Source organism: Emys orbicularis, chromosome 5 (genome assembly GCF_028017835.1).
Source record: "Emys orbicularis isolate rEmyOrb1 chromosome 5, rEmyOrb1.hap1, whole genome shotgun sequence".
NCBI lineage: Eukaryota > Metazoa > Chordata > Testudines > Emydidae > Emys > Emys orbicularis.
In genome coordinates this window covers 72,908,367-72,934,983 of record NC_088687.1, presented here as the reverse complement: position 1 = coordinate 72,934,983, position 26,617 = coordinate 72,908,367, and the positions used below count along the sequence as shown (strand labels likewise).

The window sequence follows — 26,617 nt, the reverse complement described above, 5'->3', positions numbered from 1 at the left end:
ACTCTGTTCTTTCCTCTCATGTTGGCACCATTATTGTAGTCCTGACCTCTCATGTCAGCTATCGCAATTCCCGTATCTACCAGCTTTTTAAGAAGCACATTTGTCATACCAGCTCCTGTAGTATCATTAATGTCAATAAATTCTAGAAAATGCTCTCTGACAGTCACCATTGCAGGGACATTTTCACTAGGTTCTGTTGTTGTTACAAAATGCACCATTAAAATCATTTATTCCATATGGTTGATGTCAAGTGTGCAATCCAGAACAACAGAGTAATATCTTGCTGACTTCAGATCTGCCACAATCTTGTTTGACTTTTGTTGCCAGTAATTGTATGATCTCATTTTGAATTGTTTTTCCAAGGTAGTGGTGTGTACACATTTCTTGGGTGGTGACTCTTCGTAGATGCTCCTGGAGTACAGCATCAAACTCAGCCATCAGCGCCACAATTTTAAGGAAGTTTCCATTGTTTGGCACATACAGCTGATCTGAAGTGCCATGCAGTGCTAGGTTTTGGGTAGCAAGCAATGAGCCTTTTCAGAACATTTTACCAGTAAAGAGACTCTGATGAAATCTTCTCTTGATGCTGATCATTTATGGTGGTCTTTAACCTTAGTCTCATCTCAAGCTCTTTCCACCTATGGAATGCTCTCTGGTGATTTGCTGCCTTCTCATGGCATGCCAGATTTCTAACCAGATTTTTCCAGTCCTTTGTTACTGTAGAACCCAATGTGGCTGGAACATTAGACTGGAAGAGATTGCAACAAAAACAGTATGCAGCATTCTGGGTTTTTGAGTACATAAGCCATGGCTTCTTCACTTCGTCACCATTGGGGATTTCACGCCAGTAATGTGTTGGATGGAAACTTCTATTTTCATTGTCTTTGGGGAACATGAAGTTTTTCACTTGCTGTGGCCCATGCAATACAAGGAAGTCCCTCAGGCTACTGCTCAAGTGGGTCCACAGTCCTGGATCATCTAGACTTAAGGAACTAAACTCAGCAGCAGTTGTTTCTTGCGCCTCCACCACACTCTTCTCTGATCTACACTTTTCTTCAGGAACGTGCATGGTTACATCCATTTGAGATGGAGATATGGATGCTGCAATAGCTGCCAGGTCACCTGCACTCTGACTAATTGGAAGATCAGGCATCTCCTCACCACTCACATCCTCACTGGGGCCAGAAGGCTCACCATGAACATTTGTGTCTATGTATCTCAGGAGAGCTCCTTCCTGCTTAGATAGAAAAGCTTCCTTTGCTTTCTTTCTTTTTCTGAATGCTGCCCCAGAGGGGCGTTTTCTTCTTTCACTCATGACTGCTGTTCTGTGCCAGCTATAGTAGCTCTCAACACTCAATTGAAGGGGACAAATAAGCAGGCTGGTAGCAGGGCCTGAGTGAGGGAAGATATCAGCGTCTTAAGGGCCTAACTGGCTCCTACTACTTCAGTTGACTGCCTCTTCTCCTCAAGTGGGTTCAGGGAAGCAGCAGGAAACATGAAGCTCCCTGAGAAGCTGGTGTTAATCAGTCCAGGCTAGAGAGGTACATAAGAGGCTCCTCCTCTCTCTCCCTGCAGCTCCTGCTTTCTGTTATTCCCTCTCACTTTTCTCCTGCTGCCTGTTATGTCTCTTATGCCCTCCTTCCTCCAGCACAGCACTCCACCATCTCTGGGCATCTAGAGCAGAGAGAATACATACGCACCAGCAGCAGACAATTTTCTACACTCTGGGTCCTAGTGGTACCCCCCCACAGTCCGGCATCTGAGGCAGCCACCTCAGTTCGCCTCATGGTAAGGCCAGCCCTGATCATGGTCAGGGGAGACAATCTTCAGAAACTTTAAATGGTTAACTAACAAGCCTCTACTGAGTATACGCCAACTGTGATTTTTCAAAGGCTTCTAAATTAGCCAAATTTGGGTGGGTTTTTACAGGAAAGGCAAAGGCACATCCTTGACACAAAGGCAGCCCCTTGCTAAATGTTAAGTCCCTGCTGCAAAACCAAAGTGTTAAAGCTTCTCAAAGAGAAGGTCACCAGAATTTTTAACATGGGCAAAACAATGCATGTTTCTGTAACCTTGTCAAAAACAGCTGAACCATTCTAACTGAAATAATTTTAAAAAGCCTGACCCAGACACCTGGTATGGAAATTTTCAGCACAAATGGTTAAAAGTTTGGCAAAGTTATAAGCAACTGAGAGCAGGGTCTTATAGCGGGAACAAAACACAGTAGCACTAAAAACACAACTTAAAGTGGAAAATCTGTGTTTGACATTAAAGTATGTCACACTGCCAAAAGTTGTGTTCTGATATTTATTATACAAACTATAGAAGCTGATGCAAATTTGTGGCTTGGGGGGGGGGGGAGGAGGGGTGTCAGGTGGAGTCATAGTAAAATTTTTGTTACAGTACTTTGTTTGTATTTCTTATGTTGATTTAGTCCCCATCAACCAATCACACGGCCATTGTGCAAAATCAGTGTGGCATAACCAAGAACTTTGTTTTAGGCCCAGCCTGACCAGGGTGCCCTGACCCAGGAGCCACTCAATAGGCAGCTTCTCCTCTGCCCCAACAGTTCCTCCTTGTTTATAGGAGCCTGAATAGTAGTGACAATATAAGACTCCTCAGCAACTGTTTCTTTTGCTCCCACTGATCAGCTGTGGAAGAAAAATGAAGTCAGATCTTAACTAGCAAGGGAGTGGGGCAGAAGAGTGTATGAAATTCCAACATACAATTAATATTTAGACCCCAACAAGGTAGTTGCATCTTCCCTGTATTTCTCTGGGCTATGGGGAAGAGGCATGTTTCTCTACTGCCTATCAGAACCCTGAATACAGGGGGAGAGAAATAAGAGACAAACAAACTAACAAGGGAGAAACAAGGTGGAACAGAAGAGGTAGAGGAAAGGAGGACCATTAGGCTTCTGGGGGGCTTACTTTTACAGCTTGGCCCAGACCTTATAACTAAGGCTGCGTATCTGTCACGGAGGTCACAGATTCTGTGGCTTTCCATGTCCTTCATTACTTCTGCAGCGGCCGGTGCGGCTGCCCGAGCAGATCAGGTAGCCTCCGGGACAGCCGCATCAGCTGCTGCTGGGGCAGTCTCAGGCCACCGCGGCTCCCCCACCCCTACAGCTGTAGTTCGGGGCAGGGCAGGGGTTGAGTGCGGGGTAGCATGGGGCGGGTTTCCCCAGAAGCAGCCAGCATGTCCCTGCAGCTCCAAGGCGGAGGGGCCAGGAGTCTCTGTGCGCTGCCCCTGCAGCTCCCATTGCCTGCGGTTCCTGGTCAACGGGAGCTGTGGAGCCGGAACTTGTGGTGGGGGCAGCGCGTGGAACCCCCCTGGCCTTCCCTCCTGCTAAGAACTGCAGGGACATGCCGGCCACTTGCGGGGAGATGCGCAGAGCCGGGTAGGGAGACTGCGGGGTTTACGGGCCGCGCGCCACTGCCCACTCCCCTAGCACCTGTGGCGCCCCGGACTGCCCCCCACACAGAGCATCTGCAGCTCTCCAGCCCAAGTTTTAGTTAGGGGTATATAGTACAAGTCATGCACTGGTCACAGGCCGTGAATTTTTGTTTACTGCCCGTGGCCTGTCCATGACTTCTACTAAAAATACCCATGACTAAAACGTAGCCTTACTTATAACTCCTGGCTGCAGCCCTGCTTGCAATTAAATAATAAATTTTCTCTTCATTGCTGCTCTCAGGAGTTGTCCAAGTTTTTCTTCATGTCTAGCCTGGAAGAAAGAAAATCCCTGAGATTAGCTGGATGCCCAGACCTATACGGCAAGTTTATATTTTTCAATTACAGAGGGTCCCCTGTATACTTTGGGGTTGCGTTCTTGAAAAGGGCAATGGATACTGAAACAACATATACAGGGGAATTTTTCCCCATAAGAAATAATGGAATAAGAGGTGAGGGGGGATGCGTTCACAACTTCACCACACTCGCCTATGACAATGCTCTTTTCGCCTAAACAGTGTACCTTTTTACAATGACAGGTTATACAGTACACATTTTACACATAAAACATTATTTTATTCAATGTAGAACCCTACTAACACGGTTCAAATACAGACCATTTTAATACAGTAAAAACAGTACAGTAATACAGGATAAAACAATGTCAATTATGTTAAACTTAGAGGGGGTGGTGGCTCGGTTTTCTGTGGCTGGCTTTTTGACTGAAGAAGACTTAAAAAAGGATTTTACCAACATCTGTTCTCCTTCATGAAGCTTTGAACAATAGATCTCCCAGTAGCAAGCCACTGCATCGAGAGTCCTGGAGACTTTGGCAGACTGTTCACAAAAAGGATCACTGTTCTCTATGATTTCCATCATCTCATCCAGCAATCCAAAGAAACAAGAGAGATTCTTTGTCATCAGACTCCTGGCTTCCTGCCCTACGTCATCATCGTCCTTCCTTTCTTCGGATATCCGTTGTTGGTGCAGCTCAATCAGTCCCTCATTTGTCAGTTGCTCAGCATGAGACTCGAACAACTCCTGTACATCCTCCTCCTCGAAGCCGACATCCTTCACCAGCTTGACAATTTCTTGCTCGAGAGCAGGAACGGCATCAAACTCCACGAAGCTGTGGACCGCATCTGGCCATGCATGGCACCAAATGCCATTCATAAATTGCACAGTGACCTCTTCCCACAACGCGTCAATGTTTTCCACGCCGTTCAAGATGCTGTAAGACTACCAAAACTCTTTACACTGGGCTTTCCTTCACCTCCTGTCTCCTTAATCAGCATGGAGAATGTCCTCTGTAGGTAATAAGCCTTGAACGTGGCCAGCGGACACCACTACTGTACAATAGGAGAACATGTTCCAATTAACATTGGTCCCAATCCGTGTAAACGATGGATATGTGGATCAGGACCAACATAAATTGGAACACGTTCCCTTACTGATGAGCGACGGATATCCGAAACAACGGATAAGGGGGAGATGTATACGGGGACTTCCTATAATAAAATTAAGTGAGGTTAGCTTTTACGCTATTAAAATCACTTATTTTCTCAATTTTAATTGGGTGGAGAGAATGTTCCTTTCATTTGAACCATTAAGAAAAAGTAGATGTTCTGTTAATACTCTTGTCTCTACATACAATATACTGAGCTTGGGAGTCTCACTGGGCCATTTAGGGTATGTCTACACTGCAATAAAAAACCCAAGGCTGGCTCTGTCAGCTGACTTGCTCTTACAGGGCTTGGGCTGAAGGGTTATAAAATGACAATGTGGATGTCTGGAACTGGGCCGAAGGCTGGGCTCTGAGACCCTTCTCCATCTTGTGAGGTCCCCCCCAGAGCCCAGACACCTACACTGCAATTATATAGACCTGCCCCAACTCAGCTGACGGGGCCAGTCGCGGGTATTTTATTGCAGTGTATATATACCCTTAGTATCTTTTTTGCTGCAACCTCCTATTCCCTGGACTTCCTACCTTTCCTTTCTTCCTTCTCTTGGTCTATCCAAAATTCTGCTATCAATATAATCTTCCTCTTTTGCTGTTCCGATTATATCCCGATCCTTCTCTGGCTTCTACATACTTTCTGCATCAAGTGCAACCTCCTAGTCCTCACTTCAAAAAACTATACACAAATCTTCTTTCCTCCTATATCTTGCCTTCATCGTCCACTATACCTCTTCCCATTTCTGCCCAGGCTTCTGTCAAATGATCCCAATTGTCTCCTTTGCCTATATATAACTTTGTGCATTCTTTCAGTGCCTCTTCTTGCATCTAAAACAGCTTCCCTAATAATGTATTTGTTTGCCAAATGTCTTCAGACAGCTTTTGGGCAACAAGGTTTAGATTTTTGGCCAGATAACTTTCGGACGGAATGGGTATAAATCATCACCCATTTTGTTCTATATTGCATTTCACTCACTTGTGACTTTAAAATATAAGCTCTTTTTCTTATTGTCTTCCTGGTATTTACATTAGCAATGCACTAGGATTACAAGTTTTTTTGCACACCTTTGGTCTGTGTATTTTATGCTGATAGCTCTGGGAGCCTGCTGAGCATATGTCAAAGAAGTACCATATATACTCGTTCATAAGCCAATTTTTTTTTAGTAAAAAAGGGATGCACCAGAGAAGGGGGTCGGCTTATGAATGGGTATAGAGAGGGAGAGGTGGACACAGCCCCTCCCCCCAACAGAGGGAGCAAGGAGAGGAAGCACAGTCAGAAGAGACAGAAGGGAAGAGACGGGGCCAGAGTCTCTCCGCTTCTGGCCACGCTGCTCTCTCCCCAGCCTCCGAAGCAGCTGCAGCTCCGGGGCTGGCAGGCTGTAGCTGTGCCTCTCAGCCCCGGCCCCCAGAGCAGACGGTGGCCGTGCCACCCGGCCCACCAGAGCATGCTGTGGCCGTGCCACCTGGCTCAGCTCACTGGAACATGCTGCGGCCGTGCCACCCAGTCTGGCCCGCCGGAACATGCTGCGGCCGCACTGCCCAGACTGCCAGAGCAGCTCCAGCCAGGCCAGAGACATCCTCCCCGGCCCTCCCCAGATAAGGAAGAAAAGGATGGGATGGGGAGAGTGTGGGGGTCCCAGGCTAGGGGTGGAGGTTACAGGGGTTACTCCCGACTCCCAGATTCTGCCCCCCCAAAAATTTCCCCACCAGTTGCTGTCCCGGCCCGTCAGGATAAGCAGCTGGCGCGCCGGGACACTTTGTTTACTTAGGTTTACCTCCGTGCCTGCGGATGCTCGAGGTTAACAAACCATCTCGGCTCACCAGAGGCTTATCCTGATGGCCTGGGAGCCAAAGTTTGCTGACCCCAGAATTATAGGGACGGCTTATGACTGGATTATAAAAAATTTCCATTTTTACTTATCCATCTTGGGGAGTCGGCTTATAAGCGAACCGGCTTATGATTGAGTATATTCAGTAGTTTATTGTGTGTTTGTAGATAATTCATAGTGCACTTGTAACTATTCTGGAACATATTTAGTTAAAAAAAGGCTTAGCAATATAAGATCTCAACTGCAGTACTTTATTGTGTATTTACTGAGAAGTTGGCCTTTTGTGCATGTGAATTATAGGATATATGGGTTAGTGATGTGTGATTAGCAAAGTTTTGCTGGAAAATAAATACTCAGAGGCTTCACTGTAGCATTCTGTGCTGCCACCTTGGAGGGAAGTCATGCTTTCTCAATGACTGGGATTATTTATCCTCCAACTCAGCAGTAAAATCAGCTTTTGGAATGCTGTCACATCACCTATGGAATGATAGGGGGCATCAAAATGAGCACTCTAATCTAAATTTCTATCAGGCAGTTGTGCTTACAATCCTTCACTATATAGTTGTGATACAGACAACATGGCCGCCACATTAGAAAACTGGACCAGTTCCCTATGCATGGTCTTCAATCTGTTTGCAGGGTCAATTGGTGGGACAAGATTCACACTATCAAAATCCTTTATCATTGCCTGATGTCTGGCATTCAAAGCATACTTGTGAAAGCTCAGCTACATTGGTCTGGGAATCTTGTTGAGATGGCCAACTCAAGAATACTCAAGGCCATATTTTATAGTCTGCTACAGAAAGGTGTTACAATGTATCAATGTGGGGGGATAAATTAAGGATGTTATGGACCCCTTGCTAAGAAGTCACAGGTATGGCTGTCCCTGAATTAGGATCTATCACCTAATTGATCTCAGTGCAAATAAGGATAAGAGACAAAAAAAAGTAAACTAAAAAGGTGATTTAACATAAGGTAAATATATGGACAAATATGTCAGTTGCTTGCATGGGCATGAAGCCCAGAACCTTCCCTCTCTACAAATGAGGGACAAAGGTACTTATACTTTACAGATCAAAGTTCACCTAATCGTCTGCCTCGGCCTCTAGATATTGGATCCGGACCTACCACTGTGCTTGGGAATGACAGGCGGCGCAGGAGGGTCTCGGACCTTTGATAACTGCTGGACCAGGACTAGGATCAGGATCACTTCTCAGGTAAGTGGCTGTGGTGGTATCTCTCAGACATCTTCCGGCTGTTCTTGATCCAATGACGCGAACGTGGGCTGCCGCTAGGGAGAACAGCACCCTAAAGCCTGCGTGTGTGGCTTTTATATCCTCTAGGCCAGAGGTTCTCAAACTGTGGTGGTCCGCAAGCTCTATTCAGGTGGTCCGCGGATAGTTCCTTCTAAAGTGAGCACCTGTGCAGCCGCACACGAGAGAATGAAGGGCCACCCACCTAATTAGTGGAGCCACACAAGCATGGCTCCACTAATTAGGTGCCTGGACCCTGGAGAAGATGCACATGTAAAGGTGAGGTGGTGGCCTTGGGGGAGGAGGGGGGAATAGAGGGTAGGTGGGAGGGGGCAGTGGGGTGAGGTGGGGGAAATAGGAGGTAGGTGGGAGGGCAGTAGGATGACAAGAGGAGGTGGGGGAATTTGGGACATGCAGGGCTGCGGCAGCCAGAGAAAAAGGCAACTTTCTCCAGCTCCAGGGCTGCGGTTGCCAGGGAAAGAACCCCATCCTTCCCAGCCCAGTTCAGTGGCTGCCACAGCAGAGGCAGAGAGACTACTGATATTAAAATATGAGTTGTGTGCTTTTATTTGTAGAACAAAAACACATTTATTATTATTTAGGTTTTTTATATAGCACTTTTATCCGAAGCACTTTACAATAGCTAGCTAACGGTACAAACAACATTTGGAAAGATCATTAAGTGGTCCAAGACCCTCAGCAACTTTCAAGTGGTCCACGGAAAAAAAAGTTTGAGAACCACTGCTCTAGTCTCTATGCAGATTAATGACCACCTGACCAGTCCTTTCCCCGCCTTTCCACAAAAGAGTGCCAAACTCAAACTAAAGGGTACCAAAGTTCCAAAGAGAAGGGCAGCCAACATGGCTGCCAAACAACAACTACTAGACACCATTCAAGATGGTGATTTTAACAAATTTTTGACATTACCATTTCCCAGGTAAATAATACAAGATACCACATAGACATGAATCAGAGCATGCATATTAAATCAAATACATGAATAATACTGTAAAAAAAAAAAGGCACCTGTTCTCATGGTGGCCAGTGCACAAACTATAAAGACACAATGAAGTCAAACTTGGACGCATATCAGGTTGACCCCAACGATAGGGAAGCAAAGCGGTGGCAGATCACACCATTCTTCAAAGCGGTTAATGGTGTATTAACATCTGATGTGAAAAAAGCGAAAAGAGCAAAGCAAGGATACAACAGCATGCAATGGTCATGGACAATCTTGCCTATCCCACTTGGAACTGTGCTTGTGGTTCTTGCATTGGTCTGACCTTGCATACGTGTGTTCACCAACAGCGTTGCTAAATCCTCATGTGTCAACATCAGCGTGAGACTCAATCATCAAAAGCACAAAAAATAGAGATGCTGATGGTCCTGGGAAAGTGCAGAACATGTGATGTAAGCCCTGTCAGCAGAGTAACATGCCAGTGAAAGGAAATGGAGTCACACAATCTATTAAGAATTACCTGTACAACAAGAAACACAGCTCAGCTTCCATTATCCAAACTTTAAACTCCCTATTAAACAAAACAAAATCATGTTTCGTGACATCTCTTACATTGAAAATTCCCTGTTACCTGCAAATCTGATTATATGAAACTATTCTGTAGCTCCTCTGCCCCACCTGATGACATGTAGGTAAACTCGGCTGAATTGCACATAGTTTCACAATCCTCTTGCAACACAGATCTATTAGCCAAATCCATGCCAACCACTTCCAGTTGAACCAGTTATCTTCTCATTTATCTTAATCACATTCTTCCAGAGAAAAAGCATTTATATATACACCTCTACCCCGATATAACGCGGTCCTCGGGAGCCAAAAAAAATCTTACTGTGTTATAGGTGAGACTGCCTTATATCGGGGTAGAGAGAGGAACCGCTCCCCGCCCCAGCTCACCTCCGCTCCCTCCCCTGAGCGCGCCGCCACCGCTCCGCTTCTCCCCCCGTCCCTCCCTTCCAGGCTGCCACGCCAAACAGCCAATTGGCGCGGCAAGCCTGGGAGGGGGGAGAAGCGGAGCTGCGGCGCGCTCGTGGGAGGAGGCGGAGGTGGAGCAGTGAGCTGGGGCAGGGGGGCCGCAGCAAGTAAGCAGGGAGCACAGAGGAACGGTTTGCGGTAACACGAATTTGGATATAACGAGGTAAAGCAGCCCCGCCCCCCGGGAGCACTGCTTTACCGTGTTATATCCGAATTCACGTTATATCGGGGTAGAGGTGTATAATTTCTTCATTAGTTGCCATGGGTCTGCATTCAGTTGTACAATTGGTGCCAGTTGGATGTAAGGTGGGACAAACCAAAGGGAAACAGATCAAGGAAAAATTGTTAAATCTTTGGTGAAAAATCCATTTAGTCACCATTGCCTTGATCTGCTTTATTCACTGTTTTAAACTCGTATCTGTTTTTATATATCTATGTGCAAACCATTAATTTTCTCTGCTTTCATTCTCTCATCTTAAACTATTACTTTAAACAACATGCCCTTTAAAATGCTTATGACTTGTGAATCCACTACATAGTATTACCTGTCAATAAGAAGTGCCTCCACCACATTGCATGATCTGTTATCTATGGAGACACACTTTAGATAACAGACAGGAGCTGAAGCAGCAGACTGACACTTACATTGAACCAGTTGCCGGAGAAAACTGACTAGCACTGCATGATATTGTGAAAAGAAGAAAAGTAAAACACTGGACTTACTAAAGCTGTAATTTTTTCCCCTGGACTTTTGTCTGTGGTTCTAGCTTCAAAGATGCAAGTTTGCCACAACCAAACAGATGCCACACTACTAGTCTCTGCAAAATTAGATATCATGTATGACAAGGTAGTATATTCAGAGAGAGGAGGGAAACCTTCACTAGTAAACATTCAATTTCCAGAAAAATTTGTGAGGCATTCTACTGGCAAATGGAAGATTTACTTTTGAAAACACTATAACCAAAACAAACAGTGACCGGTGTGTACTATATTCTTTATGCAGTTTAAAAATTAACAAGTCTTCAAAAGGTCACTACCTCCTCCTCATGGAATTTTCTTTTGGAGACCTATATTCAGAACTGTTTCAACTTTCAATAACATCTGCACTACTATCCATCTAGCTCAGGAACAGTTGGGTGTGTTTTCATCACATGTACTGGTTTAGTTGAAACTCTGGAAAAGGCCACCTGCTGAAAAAGCAAAAAATATAGATCCAAAAGAGTGCTAGGCCTAACTAGGTAGTGGACTCTGGAGGCAGATATATCTTATTTACAGAACAACAAGTTTTTGATTCTGGACAATGTGTGCCTTTTTATGTTTGAGAAATAAATGTTTTTGAAATGAACCACATAGTATACTGTACTTTTTTGTTTCATATCATAAAAGCTTATGGGTTATCTGGGGATGGGAGGTTCATGTTGAGGAACAATCTTAGAAACCATGAACAGAAGAGGAAGACAAGCAATTTCTATTTAAAACACCTGCAATTCACAGCTGCCCAATTGATTTAATCAAAGCATGTATTTTCCACCTAATTTTCTGTTCATAACAAAATTACAAGTTCTGATGGGACTTTTAAGTCCAGAATAGAGAAAAAGAGGCCTTCCAACTTTGCTCAGCCAGCAGCACAGCCCAGTAACTTTATTAATGTACATTTGATACACAGTAGCTCATGCTCTAGACAGAAACCCCATTACCTGACTACTAATAAAACAATCACAAGGGGACAAACTTTCCTGTACTGTCACCTTGCAGAAGATCCTGTACTCATATACATATACTGTTCACATACAGCGTGTGTAGCGCAAACTGTAGTATGTGATACTAGAAAAGAAATGGGGATGACAGTCAGTTACTGACAACTTTAGTATCCAAATATAGACTAGGAGTTCTAATTCTAGTCGCAGATGTAAATTCTGTGACTCACTTTGGGTCTTTTTTTTACTTCACAATAGGGATGAGAGACTTAGTACATTAATGTTTGTAAAAGTCTGAGATCTTCAGAAGATGGTACAGAAATGAAAGGTGTATTATACACACAAAATAACCTATTTACAGAATACAGGTAGCCTTAAAGTTATTTTATTGTTTGTATTCCAATAGTGTCTAGAAGACAGAATCAGGAATCAGATCCCCATTCTGCTACGCAATGTTATATACACAGAGCCCTGCAAAAAGAGGTCACAAACAGCTTATATAATTTAGTAAGAACTTGCAATCAGCAAATTGCTAAGTAAGGAAGCATACTGGAGATAAATACTAATCTTGGTTTCAAATTTTTCCAATATTTCATCTCATCTAATGTTTATTAACTTCTCTACTTCCTGGAAGCAGGACCCACAGCCCTCCTCCCCCCAACCCCCGCCCGCCACCTTTTTTTGGGGTCCTATGATCACAGGGGTGTTAACAAGCCACTGCATCTTGAATAAAAGAACAGGAGTACTTGTGGCACCTTAGAGGCTAACAAATTTATTTGAGCATAAGCTTTCGTGGTCTTGAATGGTCTCTTAGGCCTTGGCTACACTGGCGCTGTACAGCGCTGCAACTTGCTGCACTCAGGGGTGTGAAAAAACACACCCCTGAGCGCAGCGAGTACAGCGCCAGTGTAATCAGTGCCTGCAGCGCTGCACGCTCGCTTGCAGCGCTGCAAGCTACTCCCCTCGGAGAGGTGGAGTACATACAGCGGCAGCGCTGTGAAGTCCCGAGTGTAGCCAATACCTTAGAATATGTGCTAAGTACTTATGCTAAACTGTTGGATTGACTTTGTATTTAGTTGTGACATTCTGAGTACCTTTCCCAGACCTGAGGAAGAGCTCTGTGTAGCTTGAAAGCTTGTCTCTCTCATCAACAGAAGTAGGTCCAATAGAAGATACTACCTCACCTATCTTGTCTCTCTAATATCCTGGGATCGACATGGCTACATACAACAATACTGCATACTGTTTATTAATACACATGTGCAAAATGTAGTGTAGAATTGAGAATTTTGAAGCTCTAGTTACACTTCAGTTGAGACTGTGTAGGGTTGCAGAGTTCATATCCAATGCAGTCAATTCAGGAACATACAGTCTGATTTAGTTGGGGTTTGTCCTGCTTTGAGCAGGGGTTTGGATTAGACCTCCCGAAGTCTCTTTCAACCCTAATCTTGTATGATTCTATGTTTAGAGGGCAGAAAAAAAGGCAATTTATGACTGTACTAGGAAACTGATTGCTTGACCTTCCGCTTTCATTTAAGTTTAACCTACAAACCTAAACAATCTACAATCTCTTTTGTATGCAGTGTTCTAGTATTACCTCACCCACCTTCTCTCTCTACAATCTTTTTTAGAATTTATTAACTGTTGATGTAACCCATACCTGCTTGGTGTGGTGCTCTATTCCCCTCTAGTGGCACCTAGACCATCTAGAGATTGATGCGTCTGCTATAGCCTTTGCTAAGAGCCACATAGCTTTTAACTCATGCAGTAGAGGCTCATGCATTTAGCTCCAGAGGTCACAGGTTCAATCCTGCCCACTGATGACCAGAGTCTGTTGGCGTTACATTTTGTGTTGGTGTCAATGTAACTGAGGCTATGTCTACACAACAGCTATGTCAGCCAAGGGTGTGATCCCTGACAGACATAGCAGTCCCATCGGTAGCCCCTAGTGTAAACACAGTTATACCAGTAAAAGTGTACTTTTACCAGCACAGCTTTCTTCATTTAAAGATGGTTGAATGAGCTATATTGGTAAAAGCACAGCTTTGCTGTTATAAACTATATTCACACCAGGAGGGCTTTGCTTGTATGGAATATGTATATTAGTAAAGCACTCCTAACATAGACATGGCTTTAGTGTCCACGAGAGAATGCATCCACATCTGTGGCAGAGAAAAACCTAACAAACACAGTCTGCGTCTTGTATAATCAGTTATCCTAATTTGTATGTGATTTTCTTAGGCCTGGTCTACACTAGGCGTTTATGTAGAATTTAGCGCCGTTACATCGAATTAACCCTGCACCCGTCCACACCACGAGGCTATTTAGTTCGACATAGAGGTCTCTTAAATTCGACTTCTGTACTCCTCCCCAACGAGGGGAGTAGCGCTAAATTCGACATGGCCATATCGAATTAGGCTTGGTGTGGATGGAAATCGACGCTAATAGCTCCGGGAGCTATCCCACAGTGCACCACTCTGTTGATGCTCTGGACAGCAGTCCGAGCTCGGATGCTCTGACCAGCCACACAGGAAAAGCCCCGGGAAAATTTGAATTCCTTTTCCTGTCTGGGCAGTTTGAATCTCATTTCCTGTTTGGACATCGTGGCGAGCTCAGCAGAACTGGCAACGATGCAGAGCTCTCCAGCAGAGATGGCTGTGCAATCCCAGAATAGAAAGAGGGCCCCAGCATGGACTGATCGGGAAGTCTTGGATCTGATCGGTGTGTGGGGCGATGAGTCCGTGCTTTCCGAGCTGCGCTCCAAAAGACAGAACGCAAAGATCTATGAGAAGATCTCTAAAGCCATGGCAGAGAGAGGATACAGCCGGGATGCAACGCAGTGCCGCGTGAAAATCAAGGAGCTGAGACAAGGCTACCAGAAGACCAAAGAGGCAAACGGACGATCCGGATCCCAGCCCCACACATCCCGTTTCTACGAGGCACTGCATTCCATCCTAGGTGCGGCCGCCACCACTACCCCACCACTGACCGTGGACTCTGAGGATGGGATATTGTCCACGGCCGGTTCCTCGGACATGTTAGCGGACGGGGAAGATGAGGAAGGAGATGAGGAGGACGAGGCAGTCAACAGCACTTACCAAGCTGATTTCCCCGACAGCCAGGAGCTCTTCATCACCCTTACAGAGATCCCCTACCAACCCTCCCCAACATTTAACCCGGACACAGATTCAGGGGAAGGATCAAGCAGTAAGTGTTTTAAACATCTAAACATTTATTTTTAACAAAACTGGAATATTAAGAATAAGAACAATGTGTTCTTCATGATTTCTTTACCCTGGGCGCTTAAGTATTCAGTTCCAACTATTTAAAAAAAATCTAACAGTGTCCGGTTGTGCATGATTCTGCTGCCCAAGCTGCTGCACTCTTTAGTCCCTGCCAGTGCAGCTATATTAAAATGCGGTCTATATGTCCGGGGATAGAGCTGAAATCCTCCACGGACATCTCGAGGAAGCTCTCCTGGAGGTAATGGGAAAGCCTGTTCATCAGGTTCCTGGGGAGAGCGGCCTTATTGGGTCCTCCGAAGTAGGAGACGTTCCCGCGCCAGGAGATCCTCAAGTACTCCGGGATCATTGCCTTGCACAGCATGGCGGCATAGGGCCCTAGTCTTTGCAGGCTTTCCCGAAGCATCCTTTCCTTATCGCTGTCTGAGATCCTCATTATTGTTATGTCGCGCATGATGACCTGCTTTGAATTAGGTAGGGGACTGTTAGTATTGGGACTGCTTGCAAGTTCCTTTACAGAACTGTAACCGCTGGTTTACAGCAACGCGGTGGAGGCGGGAGAGGGGCAGCATACAGGGATCTTTCCCTGGGACATCCGCGAGGGGGTGGGACAGGGCCAGAGTTCATGCTTGGCCGATTGCTGGCAGCAGAGACTGGCATTGCTTTCAATGTGAAAGGAGGCCAGTGGTACTACTAAAGTTTTAAGCAGCCACAAGTCTACGGCTTACCATGTCTGCCTGCTACAGAAATTCCGGTGTCCTGCCCCGCTTCCCAGATCGGCAGTGCAAGACCCCAGGCACTGAAGGCGAGGTCCGAAAATTCGACCTTGTCCTGAGTGCGCATGTGATAGGTGCGGTGCATGGGCTTGTTCACAGAGAAAGACTATGTTCTTTGTTCACAACTACATTTATGTTTCGGAGGAATTCACTACCTTTTTCTCATTCCCACAGCCACATCTGCGACGGTCTCCCAACCCAGCCTGGCATCACACTCCCAGAGGCTAGCGCACATTAGGCGGAGGAAGAAGAAGACGCGAGAGGACATGTTCTCAGAACTAATGGGCTGCTCCCGAGCCCAGGCAGCATAGCAGATCCATTGGAGGGAGAATTTGTCCCAAATGCACCAGACACACATGGAACGTGAGGAGAGGTGGCGGCAGGAAGACCAGCAGGCGACTCAAACGCTGCTTGGACTTCTGAGGGAGCAAACGGACACGCTCCGGCGCCTTGTTGATGTTCTGCAGGAACGGAGGCAGGAGGACAGAGCCCCGCTGCAGTCTATCAGTAACCGCACTCCACCCCGCCACCAAGTCCCATACCCCCCTCGCCCAAAGTCCAAAGAAGGAGGGGCGGCAGAGTCCGTGAAAACTCTCACTCGACCCCTGCAGACTGCTCAAGCACCAGAAGGCTGTCATTCCCCAAAATTTGAAAAGTCCTTTCCTGCCCGCCTCACCCAAGCCCCCGTCCAAGTTTCACCCCCCAGTTTCATGTGTGGTTGTTAATAAAAAATACGTTTCTGTTCATTTCTGTTTCAATCATGTTCTTTTGTGGGAGAGTCTGTCTCAAGGGGGGGAAGGGGCTTGGTAATTGGACAGGACAGTCACCTTTAGCAGGGTACAGAGGCGGGGGCAGGTCCAGAAGCAGGGCACATACACAGTGCAGTGACTAGTTACCCTGGTCAGTCTGGGAGGTGGTTTTCATGTTCTGTGCGTGGGGGGGGGGGGGTGTTGCTCTGTGACAGTTACAGATCTTATGCAGCGGTCCTTGTCCTGGATCACAGAGCCACACAGCAGGGGATCTGTAACCCTCCTCCCCCTGCCATAAAGTCACATAGCCCCCACATACACGCAGTCCCGCTCAGGAGGGCTGGCAGGCTCCGTTGAAACAACCAGTCCGCCACTGCGAATCCTGTCATTCCTGGAGTTTAGAAGGATCATTTGCATCAGTACACTACACCCGCTCCCCACCACAGTCTGCGTCCCAGGTTTAAAACATTCCCGCGAAAACAGTAATCAAGACAACGGTGTTCATTAACAAAATAAAACTGATTTTATTTTTTTGGAAGGGGGTGGAGGGGGTCTGTAACTGGAGAGGATAGTCAACATTAACTGGGTAAAGAAACGGGGGCAGGTTCAGCTTCTCTGTACAGAAACTTAAAAGTCACTGGTTACCCTGCTCACTGTGGAACCTAGCTTTCAAAGCCTCCCGGATGCACAGCGCGTCCTGCTGGGCTATTCTAATCGCCCGGCTGTCTGGCTGGGCGTAATCAGCAGCCAGGCTATTTGCCTCAACCTCCCACCCCGCCATAAAGGTCTCCCCCTTGCTCTCACAGAGATTGTGGAGCACACAGCAAGCTGCTATAACAATGGGGATATTGGTTTCGCTGAGATCACAGCGAGTCAGTAAGCTTCTCCATCTCCCCTTGAGACGTCCAAAAGCACACTCCACCACCATTCTGCACTTGCTCAGCCGGTAGTTGAACAGTTCTTTTTCAGTGTCCAGGGCGCCAGTATAGGGCTTCATGAGCCAGGGCATTAGCGGGTAGGCTGGGTCCCCAAGGATCACTGTAGGCATCTCCACATCCCCAAGACTTATTTTGTGGTCCGGGAAGTAAATACCTTCCTGCAGCCATCTAAACAGACCAGAGTTCCTGAAGACGCGAGCGTCATGAACCTTGCCCGGCCATCCGACGTTGATGTTTGTAAAACGTCCCCTATGGTCCACCAGTGCTTGCAGCACCATTGAAAAGTAGCCCTTTCTGTTAATGTACTGGCTGGCCTGGTGCTCCGGTCCCAGGATAGGGATGTGAGTTCCATCTATAGCCCCACCGCAGTTTGGGAATCCCATCGCGGCGAAGCCATCTATGATGACCTCCACGTTTCCCAGGGTCACTACCTTTGAGAGCAGTACCTTAACGATTGCGTTGGCTACTTGCATCACAACAACCCCCACGGTAGATTTGCCCACGCCAAAGTGGTTCGCGACAGACCGGTAGCTGTCCGGCGTTGCAAGCTTCCAGAGGGCTATGGCCACTCGCTTCTGGACACTCAGGGCTGCTCGCATCCGGGTGTCATTGCGCTTCAGGGCAGGGGACAGCAACTCACCAAGTTCAAGGAAAGTCCCCTTCCGCATGCAAAAGTTTCGCAGCCACTGGGATTCGTCCCAGACCTGCAGCACTATGCGGTCCCACCAGTCCGTGCTTGTTTCCCGTGCCCAGAATCGCCGTTCCACAACATCCACATGACCCATTGTCACCGTGATGTCCTCGGCGCTGGGTCCCGTGCTTTCTGACAGGCCTGTGCTACTCTCAGACTTCAGGCCCTCACCGCGGTGCCGTAGCCTCCTCGCCTGGTTTATCTGCATCTGCCTCTGGTAAAGGTGGATGATAACCTGCGAGGCGTTGACAACGGCCACAACTGCAGCGATGGTCGCAGCGGGATCCATGCTCGCAGTGCTGTGGCGTCCGCGCTGGCACTGACCGGAAAATTGCGCGAACTGATTTCCCGCCGGCGCTTTCAGGGAGGGAGGGAGGGAGGGCGGTAGTGACGGACGGATGACGACAATTACCCAAAAGCACCCTCGACCCTTTTTTTTTTTTACCTAGAAGGCATTGGCGGCTCGACCCAGAATTCCAATGGGCAGCGGGGACTGCGGGAACTGTGGGATAGCTGCCCACAGTGCACCGCTTCCAATGTCGACGCTTTCCCCGTTAGTGTGGTCTCACAAAGTCGAATTACTGTCCTTAGTGTAGACACACACGTTCGACTTTGCAATATCGATTCTACATTTTTGATTTAAGAGAAATCGAACTACCCTCGTAGTGTAGACATACCCTTAGTTACATAAGAGCTGTGGCTGAAGAATTATTATATGACATTTTATTATTTGGAGGAGTAGAATGATCATATTTAAAAGTCACAAACTATTTTATCTATGTTACTATCACCCCATAGGCACTGTGCCAATATAGCGCTGTAGTGCAGACTTGCCCTATGATTCAGATTCAGTCAGCTGCTGTGCCAGAGACATTGCTACAGAATTTAGGTCCAGCTGGCTGCAGAATAAACTGAGCCTTTATCATAGGTTTTGAGAGCGCTTGTCTTCACAAAAACTATATTTGGGGCAAAGGCTGAGAATATTATGCATTCTATCTTCTAATTTATATTTCCCTTACTTGAGTGTTTAACAGAATAATCTTCACATTGCATCAAGTTATCAATTCTGGAGACTCCAGCTTATATTCAGAAAATTCTAATTCTTCTAGTGAAAAAAACCTAGATTTTACAAACTCTTGCAATGTAATAACGTATTTTAGTAACATGGATACATATATTTTGCAATACAAATTAAATATGGTTTTTAAGTGGCATTGTCCCTTTAACAAATAGGAGAATGGATTTCCTCCTGCATGCTTTGAAATGCTGACGCAGGTGGTATAATATTTTGTAGCAACAAATGATACAGATGGTCCCCAACAGCAAATATGCCAAATTCAGAGTACATATATATTAATTCAATTTAAGCAATAACTAACTAACTAGCTAACTAAATGGGGGAAATCCCTAATGCGTCAGCATAAAGCTGATATCTGCAGAAGTACTTCTATAGAAAAACGTGCATTTATAAATTTTTTCCATTCCTAAAGATGCAGGTACTTCTGATATTCTAGCCTATCAGCTTATAACATATCCTCTTACTTCTCAGCAGATATTAACTCAAACAGAAAAAAAATATAGTAAATGTAATTTCTACAAATAGATAAGCTTTAACAGGCAACAAAAACAGTTATTTTTTAATCACAGTTGACAAGCCAGTGTTGCTCCAAGGCAGATATGTGATTCAAGGCATCCAAAGCCTACACACATACAGCAACCTAAGTCCTTACCCTGTTATAACAGGATTTCTGAGAGAGTTTACCAAGAACTGCCAGTGGTTTTCCTCCACTACCAGTCTCCAGGCACTCAAAAAGGATTCACAGGTTAGTGACGCTTACTGGCCCTCCCTAACACCACAATCTTGCAGACCTCACTTGTACCACTGAAGTCAATGAGATTTGTGTGAACAAAATGGCCACAGCATCAGAGTGTAAAATAAATTTACACGTGTAAGAGTTAAGATTAGTGAAAATGCCACCATATCTGGCCAGATAGTTTATATTTCACCCATCACCATGGTATCTGAACTCCTGTGATAGATGCTTTCAGTTGTTAATTACAGAGACAGCAAAGAGTGACAGAATTACCTAAACAAAACTATCCCACAGTATTAGGTATAGAAAAAAGGAGAAATCCATGAGGAGCTGCAGGAATCAATTCAAACCATTTAAAAGAGTTTGACACCAAAACTCTCAAAAGGTTTTTCTGTACTGAGCAAACTCCATCCTAAGGATGCAGAGGCTGAGCAGCACTTGGCCTGCTAGTGATCCTCTGGCTGCCAAGGGCCACTGTGGTGCCATGAATTGGAATGGATAACCGTGCTCTCAATGCTCTGCCTGCTAGTGCCCAGGAAGTGTGGTGGTGAAGGAAACTACCATACTAGAATACAGCGGAGGGCTGGGCACAAAACAAAAGAACGACGGGGACAAAGCCAGGGTGAAGGGGAAAAGGGAAGCAATAGGGGTTGGAGAATACGAATCTGTAAAATGAGGACAATAATACTTCCCTACCCCACATAAGTGTTGTGAAGATGAATTCATTAATGTTTCTGAAGACCTCACATCTAGAGTGATGAGTGGGATCACTTCAGTGCCCTTTTACTTGTGATCATAGCTTTCTTGAGTAGCAGCTGATGGAAGATGAAAATCTCATCTGTTCCAAAGTAGTCTGAACAGAAATTGCAAAGTTCACATTTACAGTTCACTCTGCTGTTGCTGATGGGACTCTTACAAGCAACAAAGATATTACTGTCCCCATTTTACAGATTAAAACCTGAGGCAAGCAAAGAGAGCTGCTGACATTGCTGGAGATACTCGGGTAGGTACAGACACAAAAGAGATTCCTCATTTCTGCCCACAAGGAAAGGTAGAAGCACAATAAAACTTAGAAGACACTGGTGAGTTTCACAGCTGCTGCTCAAATGGGTCAGGCAACAGTAGAACTGACCCGAATCATGGTTTTTACACTCTATTGCTGATGGATCTCTTCCCCTTGCCAGTGTTTGCTATTCACCACCATAGAGTGCATATTTGCTCTAAATTGAGTAAGAGCTCTGTGTAGCTTGAAAGCTTGTCTATTTCACTAACAGAAGTTGGTTCAATAAAAGCTATTACCTCACCCACCTTGTCGCTCTTAGTCATTTAGTGACAATGTACTTTTCCTGGGATTCTTGGTAGTACGGTCACCAACTACAGAAGAATCATCACTCTATTCTGATATGGAAGGGAATAGTGCTAAGAAGCAGATTACAGTAAACAGTAGGAAAAATAGTTACACCCAGTCTAATTCTACTATATAGGATAATAAGCTAACTATTCTCATGAGTTGCTGTTCAGATATGAGAGCTAACTTTGCAGCCTTCTCACTCAAACAGCCAGATAAGAAAAGAGGAGGTGGCTTTTATGACTCTCTTCCCAAAGAGAAAAGAAACTTGACAAAAGATTTTTTTCAGCTTTGTAAGCAATGATAGAAGGCATAAGATTATCAGAAAAGTTAGCATTTGTCGGGCTCCACTGTAAGTCTAATATAACTGCTTAGCAAGAGAAACCTTAGTAGACACTAATATACATTTTTCAGTAACAGATTTGCTGACAAGATCTAGAAAATTTTAATTACTGCTTCAAAAACTGTTCCTTTCTAGACTCAAATGAAATAAAGATTATAAACCAAAAAGCCAAAAATAAGAATTACTAACTTACCAATTGATGCATCACCATCTAACAAATTGTCATCTTCAGAAGTTTGAAAGTCCATAATGACACCTGCTCCATCTAAAAGTTCCTCATCGCTGCTTGCACTGGTTATACTGTTGTAACTATTTCGATAGTAGCCTCTATGGAACAGCTGTTCAGACTCCATTTAGCTGCTTTATAACCTAAGAGAAGGAAGAACACTGTGTTAGGAAGCAGCTTTTAAGATACACAATATAGAACAGATAATTCATATTAAATAAAGCAAATACGCTTGAGCTTCGTTTGATAACTCAGATCATACTATGTAGAACAATGTCTAAGTACTATATTTTAATACTTTTTATTAGTTACATATTGGTATAACAATACTTACAATGTAGGACCTCTTAAGCAAGGAAGAATTTCTTTATGGCTAATTCTCCCTCATCCCCCTTCCCACGACCTTCCTACTTCAATTTCAATTCTCCTGTAACTATTCCACTCTGAAGAAATATAATAGTAATCCAAATAGGCTCCCTTTGGACAGATGCCTAGCCAATATTCATCTCTAAACAAGCACAAGGAAGGTCAATGGCATAAACAACACTCAATGTTAATATACTCAGGGTTGGGAGGTAAATGAAAAAGTAAGCTTCCTTAGCCACTAAGGCAGATCAGTGGGTCCACCTATGTTATATAGTCTACTGTCATACCTACCTGAGTCAGAGTTCAGAGTATAAAGCAAGTTTTAAAACAGATTTTTAAAAAAATCACCTTAACTGTAGTGCATAAAATAGTTAAGTCTGAATTTACTTAAATGGGGCTAAGTTGTAAATTACTGAAAGACTTTTATTAAGAAGTTGGAAACCAAAAATAGACATTAAGAACTGGTTCTAGTGTAATATAAGTCAATCAACATGAACTTCATTTTTTAACCACACATTCATAATCAAATAGGGTAGCAAAGTTTATCCCTTTGCTAACACGGAGGAGTCTGCAAGTTGCAGTGGCTCACCTTTTTGCATACTATATAATATGGCAACATTGGTTATGAAAAAGAGGGATGGACACACAAGATTTGCTTGTGTTTACTTCATATTCACGCAGGGAGAGGCTAATTAGTCTGTACTTTCGATATTACCAAGATGTGAGCCAGTCATTTCTATAGGCCTATCTGGAGGGAAAATGCTACTGAACCTTGATGACTATCTTCCCTGCTTCTACTCAGAAATAAACACACACACACACGGTTACTAACTTTTCTGTAACTGTTGTTCTTTGAGCTGTGTTGCACATGTTCATTCCAATGTAGGTGTGTATGAACCCCGAGCACAGTTGCCAGAATTCTTTCCCCTAGTGGTATCCATCGGGTTGGCTCCAGTGCCCTCTGGTGCCATGCACTCATGCTGCCGGTACAAAAGGTCCTGCTGACCCCTCTCCCTTTCAGTTTCTTCTTACTGACCGCCTCCGATAAGAGGGGGCAGATGGTGGGTTTTGAAATGGCAACACATCTTGAAGAACAAGTTACGGAAACATTAGTAACCGTTTTTCTTCTTCAAGTGCTTGCACATGTCCATTCCAATGTAGGGGACTCTCAAGCAGTTGTACAGGAGGTAGATTCAGAGTTCAAGGACAAGGTGACTGCAAGACTGTGCGGCCGAAGCTGGCATTGTCTCTAGCTTGGTAGGTGATGGCATAGTGCGTTGAGAACATGTGCACTGACGACCAGGTTGCTGCTCTGCAGATGTCCTGGGTAGGGACTTGTGCTGGGAAGGTGGCAGAGGAGGCCAGAGTAGTTTAGCGCAGAATACCGGCAGAAAGATTGCTTGACTGTGGTGGAATTGTGAAACCACCTTTGGGAGGAACGACAAGTATGGGCACAGCTGGACTTTATTCCTGACGATGACCATATATGGGGGCTCTGATGTGAAGGCCCAGATCTATGAGACTCTTCTGGCCAAAGCGATGGCCACTAAGCCCTGGTCTACACTGTGGGGGAGCAGGAGATCAAGTCTGGGTGTAGCAGAAGCTATATTGGGGCTGCCACTGAAAGCCCTAAGAGAGTAGTGAACCAATGTTGCCTGGGGGTTATGAGAATGACCCATGCTTGGTCCTGCTTGATTTTCATCAGAAGCAGCAGGGTAGGAGAAAATGCATAATACAGGTACTTTGTCCATGACAACAGGAATGCGTCTGTGACCTGGGCTGTGGCCTCACAGAGAGAACTGATGACATTTTCTGTTGTTGCGGGTAGCGAACAGGTATATAAGGCGAGTCCCGCACCATTGGGGGATGTCCCTTGGGATGTTCACTTGGAGAGATCACTCATGGTTAAGGCTACGAGTCTGTCACAGAGGTCACGGATTTTGTGACTTTCTGTGACCTCTGTGACTTTTGCAATGGCTGGTGCTGGCTCGGGGCTGCCTGAGCCGGGCAGCCCCTGAGCTAGCAGCAGCAGTTTGGGTGTGTGGGAGGGGGCTCAGGGCTATAGGCAGGGGGGTGGAGTGTGCGGGGGGAGGCTTACCTCAGGGTGGGGGACCCCCTGCAGTTACTAGGCAGGGGAGAAGCCAAGGGGGGGTCTCCACGCCGCTTGCAGGCCCCGCCCCTCCTATTAGCTGCGGTTCCTCGTCAATGGGAGCTGCAGCAGCCGGCGCTTGTGGCGGGAGCCCCTGCCCTGGCCCCTGCCTCCGCCACCTAGGAGCCGCAGGGACGCGGAGCCGGGTAGGAAGCCCCGCCAATCCCCCTCCCCCAGTACCAGCAGGGGTCCTGGGCCACATCCCCCAGCACCCACAGTGCCCCAGACATCTCCCCCACAGAGTACCCACTGCCCCAGCCCAAGTTTTAATGAGGGCGGGTATTTTTAGTAAAAGTCACGGACAGGTCACGGGCCGTGAATTTTTGTTTATGGCCTGTGACCTGTCCATGACTTTTACTAAAAATACCTGTGACTAAAACGTAGCCTTACTCATGATGAGAGGAGAAAGACCTGCTGAGGTGATATGCCAGCTGGTTCTGCGTTCCCAGAAGGTAGGACACTTCTAGACTGATAGAATGAGCTCCAACAGTCGGATTGCTTCTTGACACAGAGGGGAAGAATGCGCACTGCCCTGTTTATGTAGAACATGGCCATTGTATTATCTATGAGAACCGATACAGTCCTGTTCATAGTGTGGGGTAGAAACCCTGGCAGGCAAGGCATACTGCCCTGAGCTCCCTGATGTTGATATGGAGGGAAAGTTCTTCTTGAGACCAGAGGCCCTGAGTCCTGAGGGATTCTAGGGGGGCTCCCCAGCCGAGGGCTGTTGCTTCGGATACTAGAGACATCAGGAGTTGAGGCCTTGAGAAGGGTACACCTGCATATACCATGCGGTGGTTCAGCCACCATGTTAGTAAGTTGAGGAACTGAGCAGGCATCATGAGCACTGAGTTCAAGTGATGACATGAGGAGGAGTATACCATGGCCAACCAGGCCTTGCTTGATGCACTATGTTTGTCCATGAAGCCATGTGGCACAGAAGGCTTAGACTCTTTCATCCAGTTATGATTGGATGAGCCTGGAGGGACCTTATCAGGGATGTAATCAAACAAAAACTATCGCCTGGAAGTAAAGCTCTCACATGGAGTTAAGAACTGCGCCAATGAATTATGTCCTTTGGACCAGGATAAGGGTGGATTTCTGGTCATTTATCAGTAGTCCCAACATGCTAACGGTCGATTGGATGTGAGGGAGGTTGCCTTCCACTTGAGCTCTGGACCGGCCTTTGACCAGCCAGTCGTTGAAGTACGGGAATACATGGACTCCCTTTTTCCTGGGAAAGGCTGCCACCACTACCATGCATTTAGTTGAAGACCATTCGGCCTGACATCCGCACCAAAGGAAGGACCACAAACTGATTATGACTTTGGTTCGCTACAAATCTTAGGAATTGTCTGGTCTCAGAAAATCAACATGCGTCTTTTAGATCGAGGGCAGCATACCAATCCCATGGATGCAGCGAGGGAATGACAGAAGCCAAGGAGACCATGTGGAACTTAAAGTGTTTGAGATAGCAGGTCTAAAATTGGTCTGAGACCACCCTCAGCTTTCAGAATTTGGAAGTAATGGGAATAGAACTCCTTTCCTCTTAGGTGGAATGAAACCTCCTCCTCAGCTCCCAGGAGCTGAAGGAGGGATTGGGCTTCCTGTTCCTACAGTTGCTCATGAAAAGGGTCCCTGAAGACGTACAAGAAGGGGGGGTTGGGAAGGTGCGGTAGACAAAAAATTGGATGGTGTAACTCACTTCTACTGTGCTGAGAACCCAGCAATCTGAAGTAATCAAAGTCCAGGCTTCGAGGAAGTGGGAGAAGTGGTTTGAGAACAACGGGGTTGCTGGACTCGGCGTAGAGGGGATTGCTATGTCAACCTTGAGTGTCTCTGCAAAATAAGTGCTTTAAGGTCCCCAAGTGTCTGGAGCTGGTCTGCATAGGTCCTGCCAAGGAGGATGGTAGAGAGGGCCTACATTTGAACCCCCTGCTCTTCCTCTGTTGATCTTGCTTGGCTATTTGGGCAAAGTAGCAGCCAGTCTGTTGGGGCCTGTAGTGCTTCCTCAATATTGCTGATGGATACAGCCCCAGCAATTTCAAGGTCTCCTTTGAGTCCTTGAGACCATGCAGCTAGCGTCCGTTTGCACAGAGAAGAGCAATGATCCTTGAAAGGGAAGGTCTTGTAAGGTTTATTGCACCTCACGTGGGAGCCCAGAGGACTGCAACCATGAGCTCCTGTGCATAGTTACCGCTGTGGCCATTGATCTGCCCGTGGAATCAGTGACATCCAGAGCTGCCTGAAATGAGGCTCGTGCCACCGTCTTCCCTTCCTCCATTAAGAACGATAAC

The 26,617-nt window shown here is 46.0% G+C and overlaps 1 protein-coding gene across 1 annotated transcript in view; it reads right to left on the bottom strand.

Annotated features, from left to right (window-relative positions):
* The window catches only part of CLCN3 (chloride voltage-gated channel 3), a 120,472-nt gene that overhangs the window by 52,810 nt on the left and 41,045 nt on the right, over window positions 1-26,617 (bottom strand). The window contains exon 2 of the mRNA XM_065405796.1: window positions 21,773-21,948. Within this exon, the coding sequence (XP_065261868.1) occupies window positions 21,773-21,932 (160 nt within the window). The 5' untranslated portion in view covers window positions 21,933-21,948. The remainder of the gene's footprint in view (window positions 1-21,772; window positions 21,949-26,617) is intronic.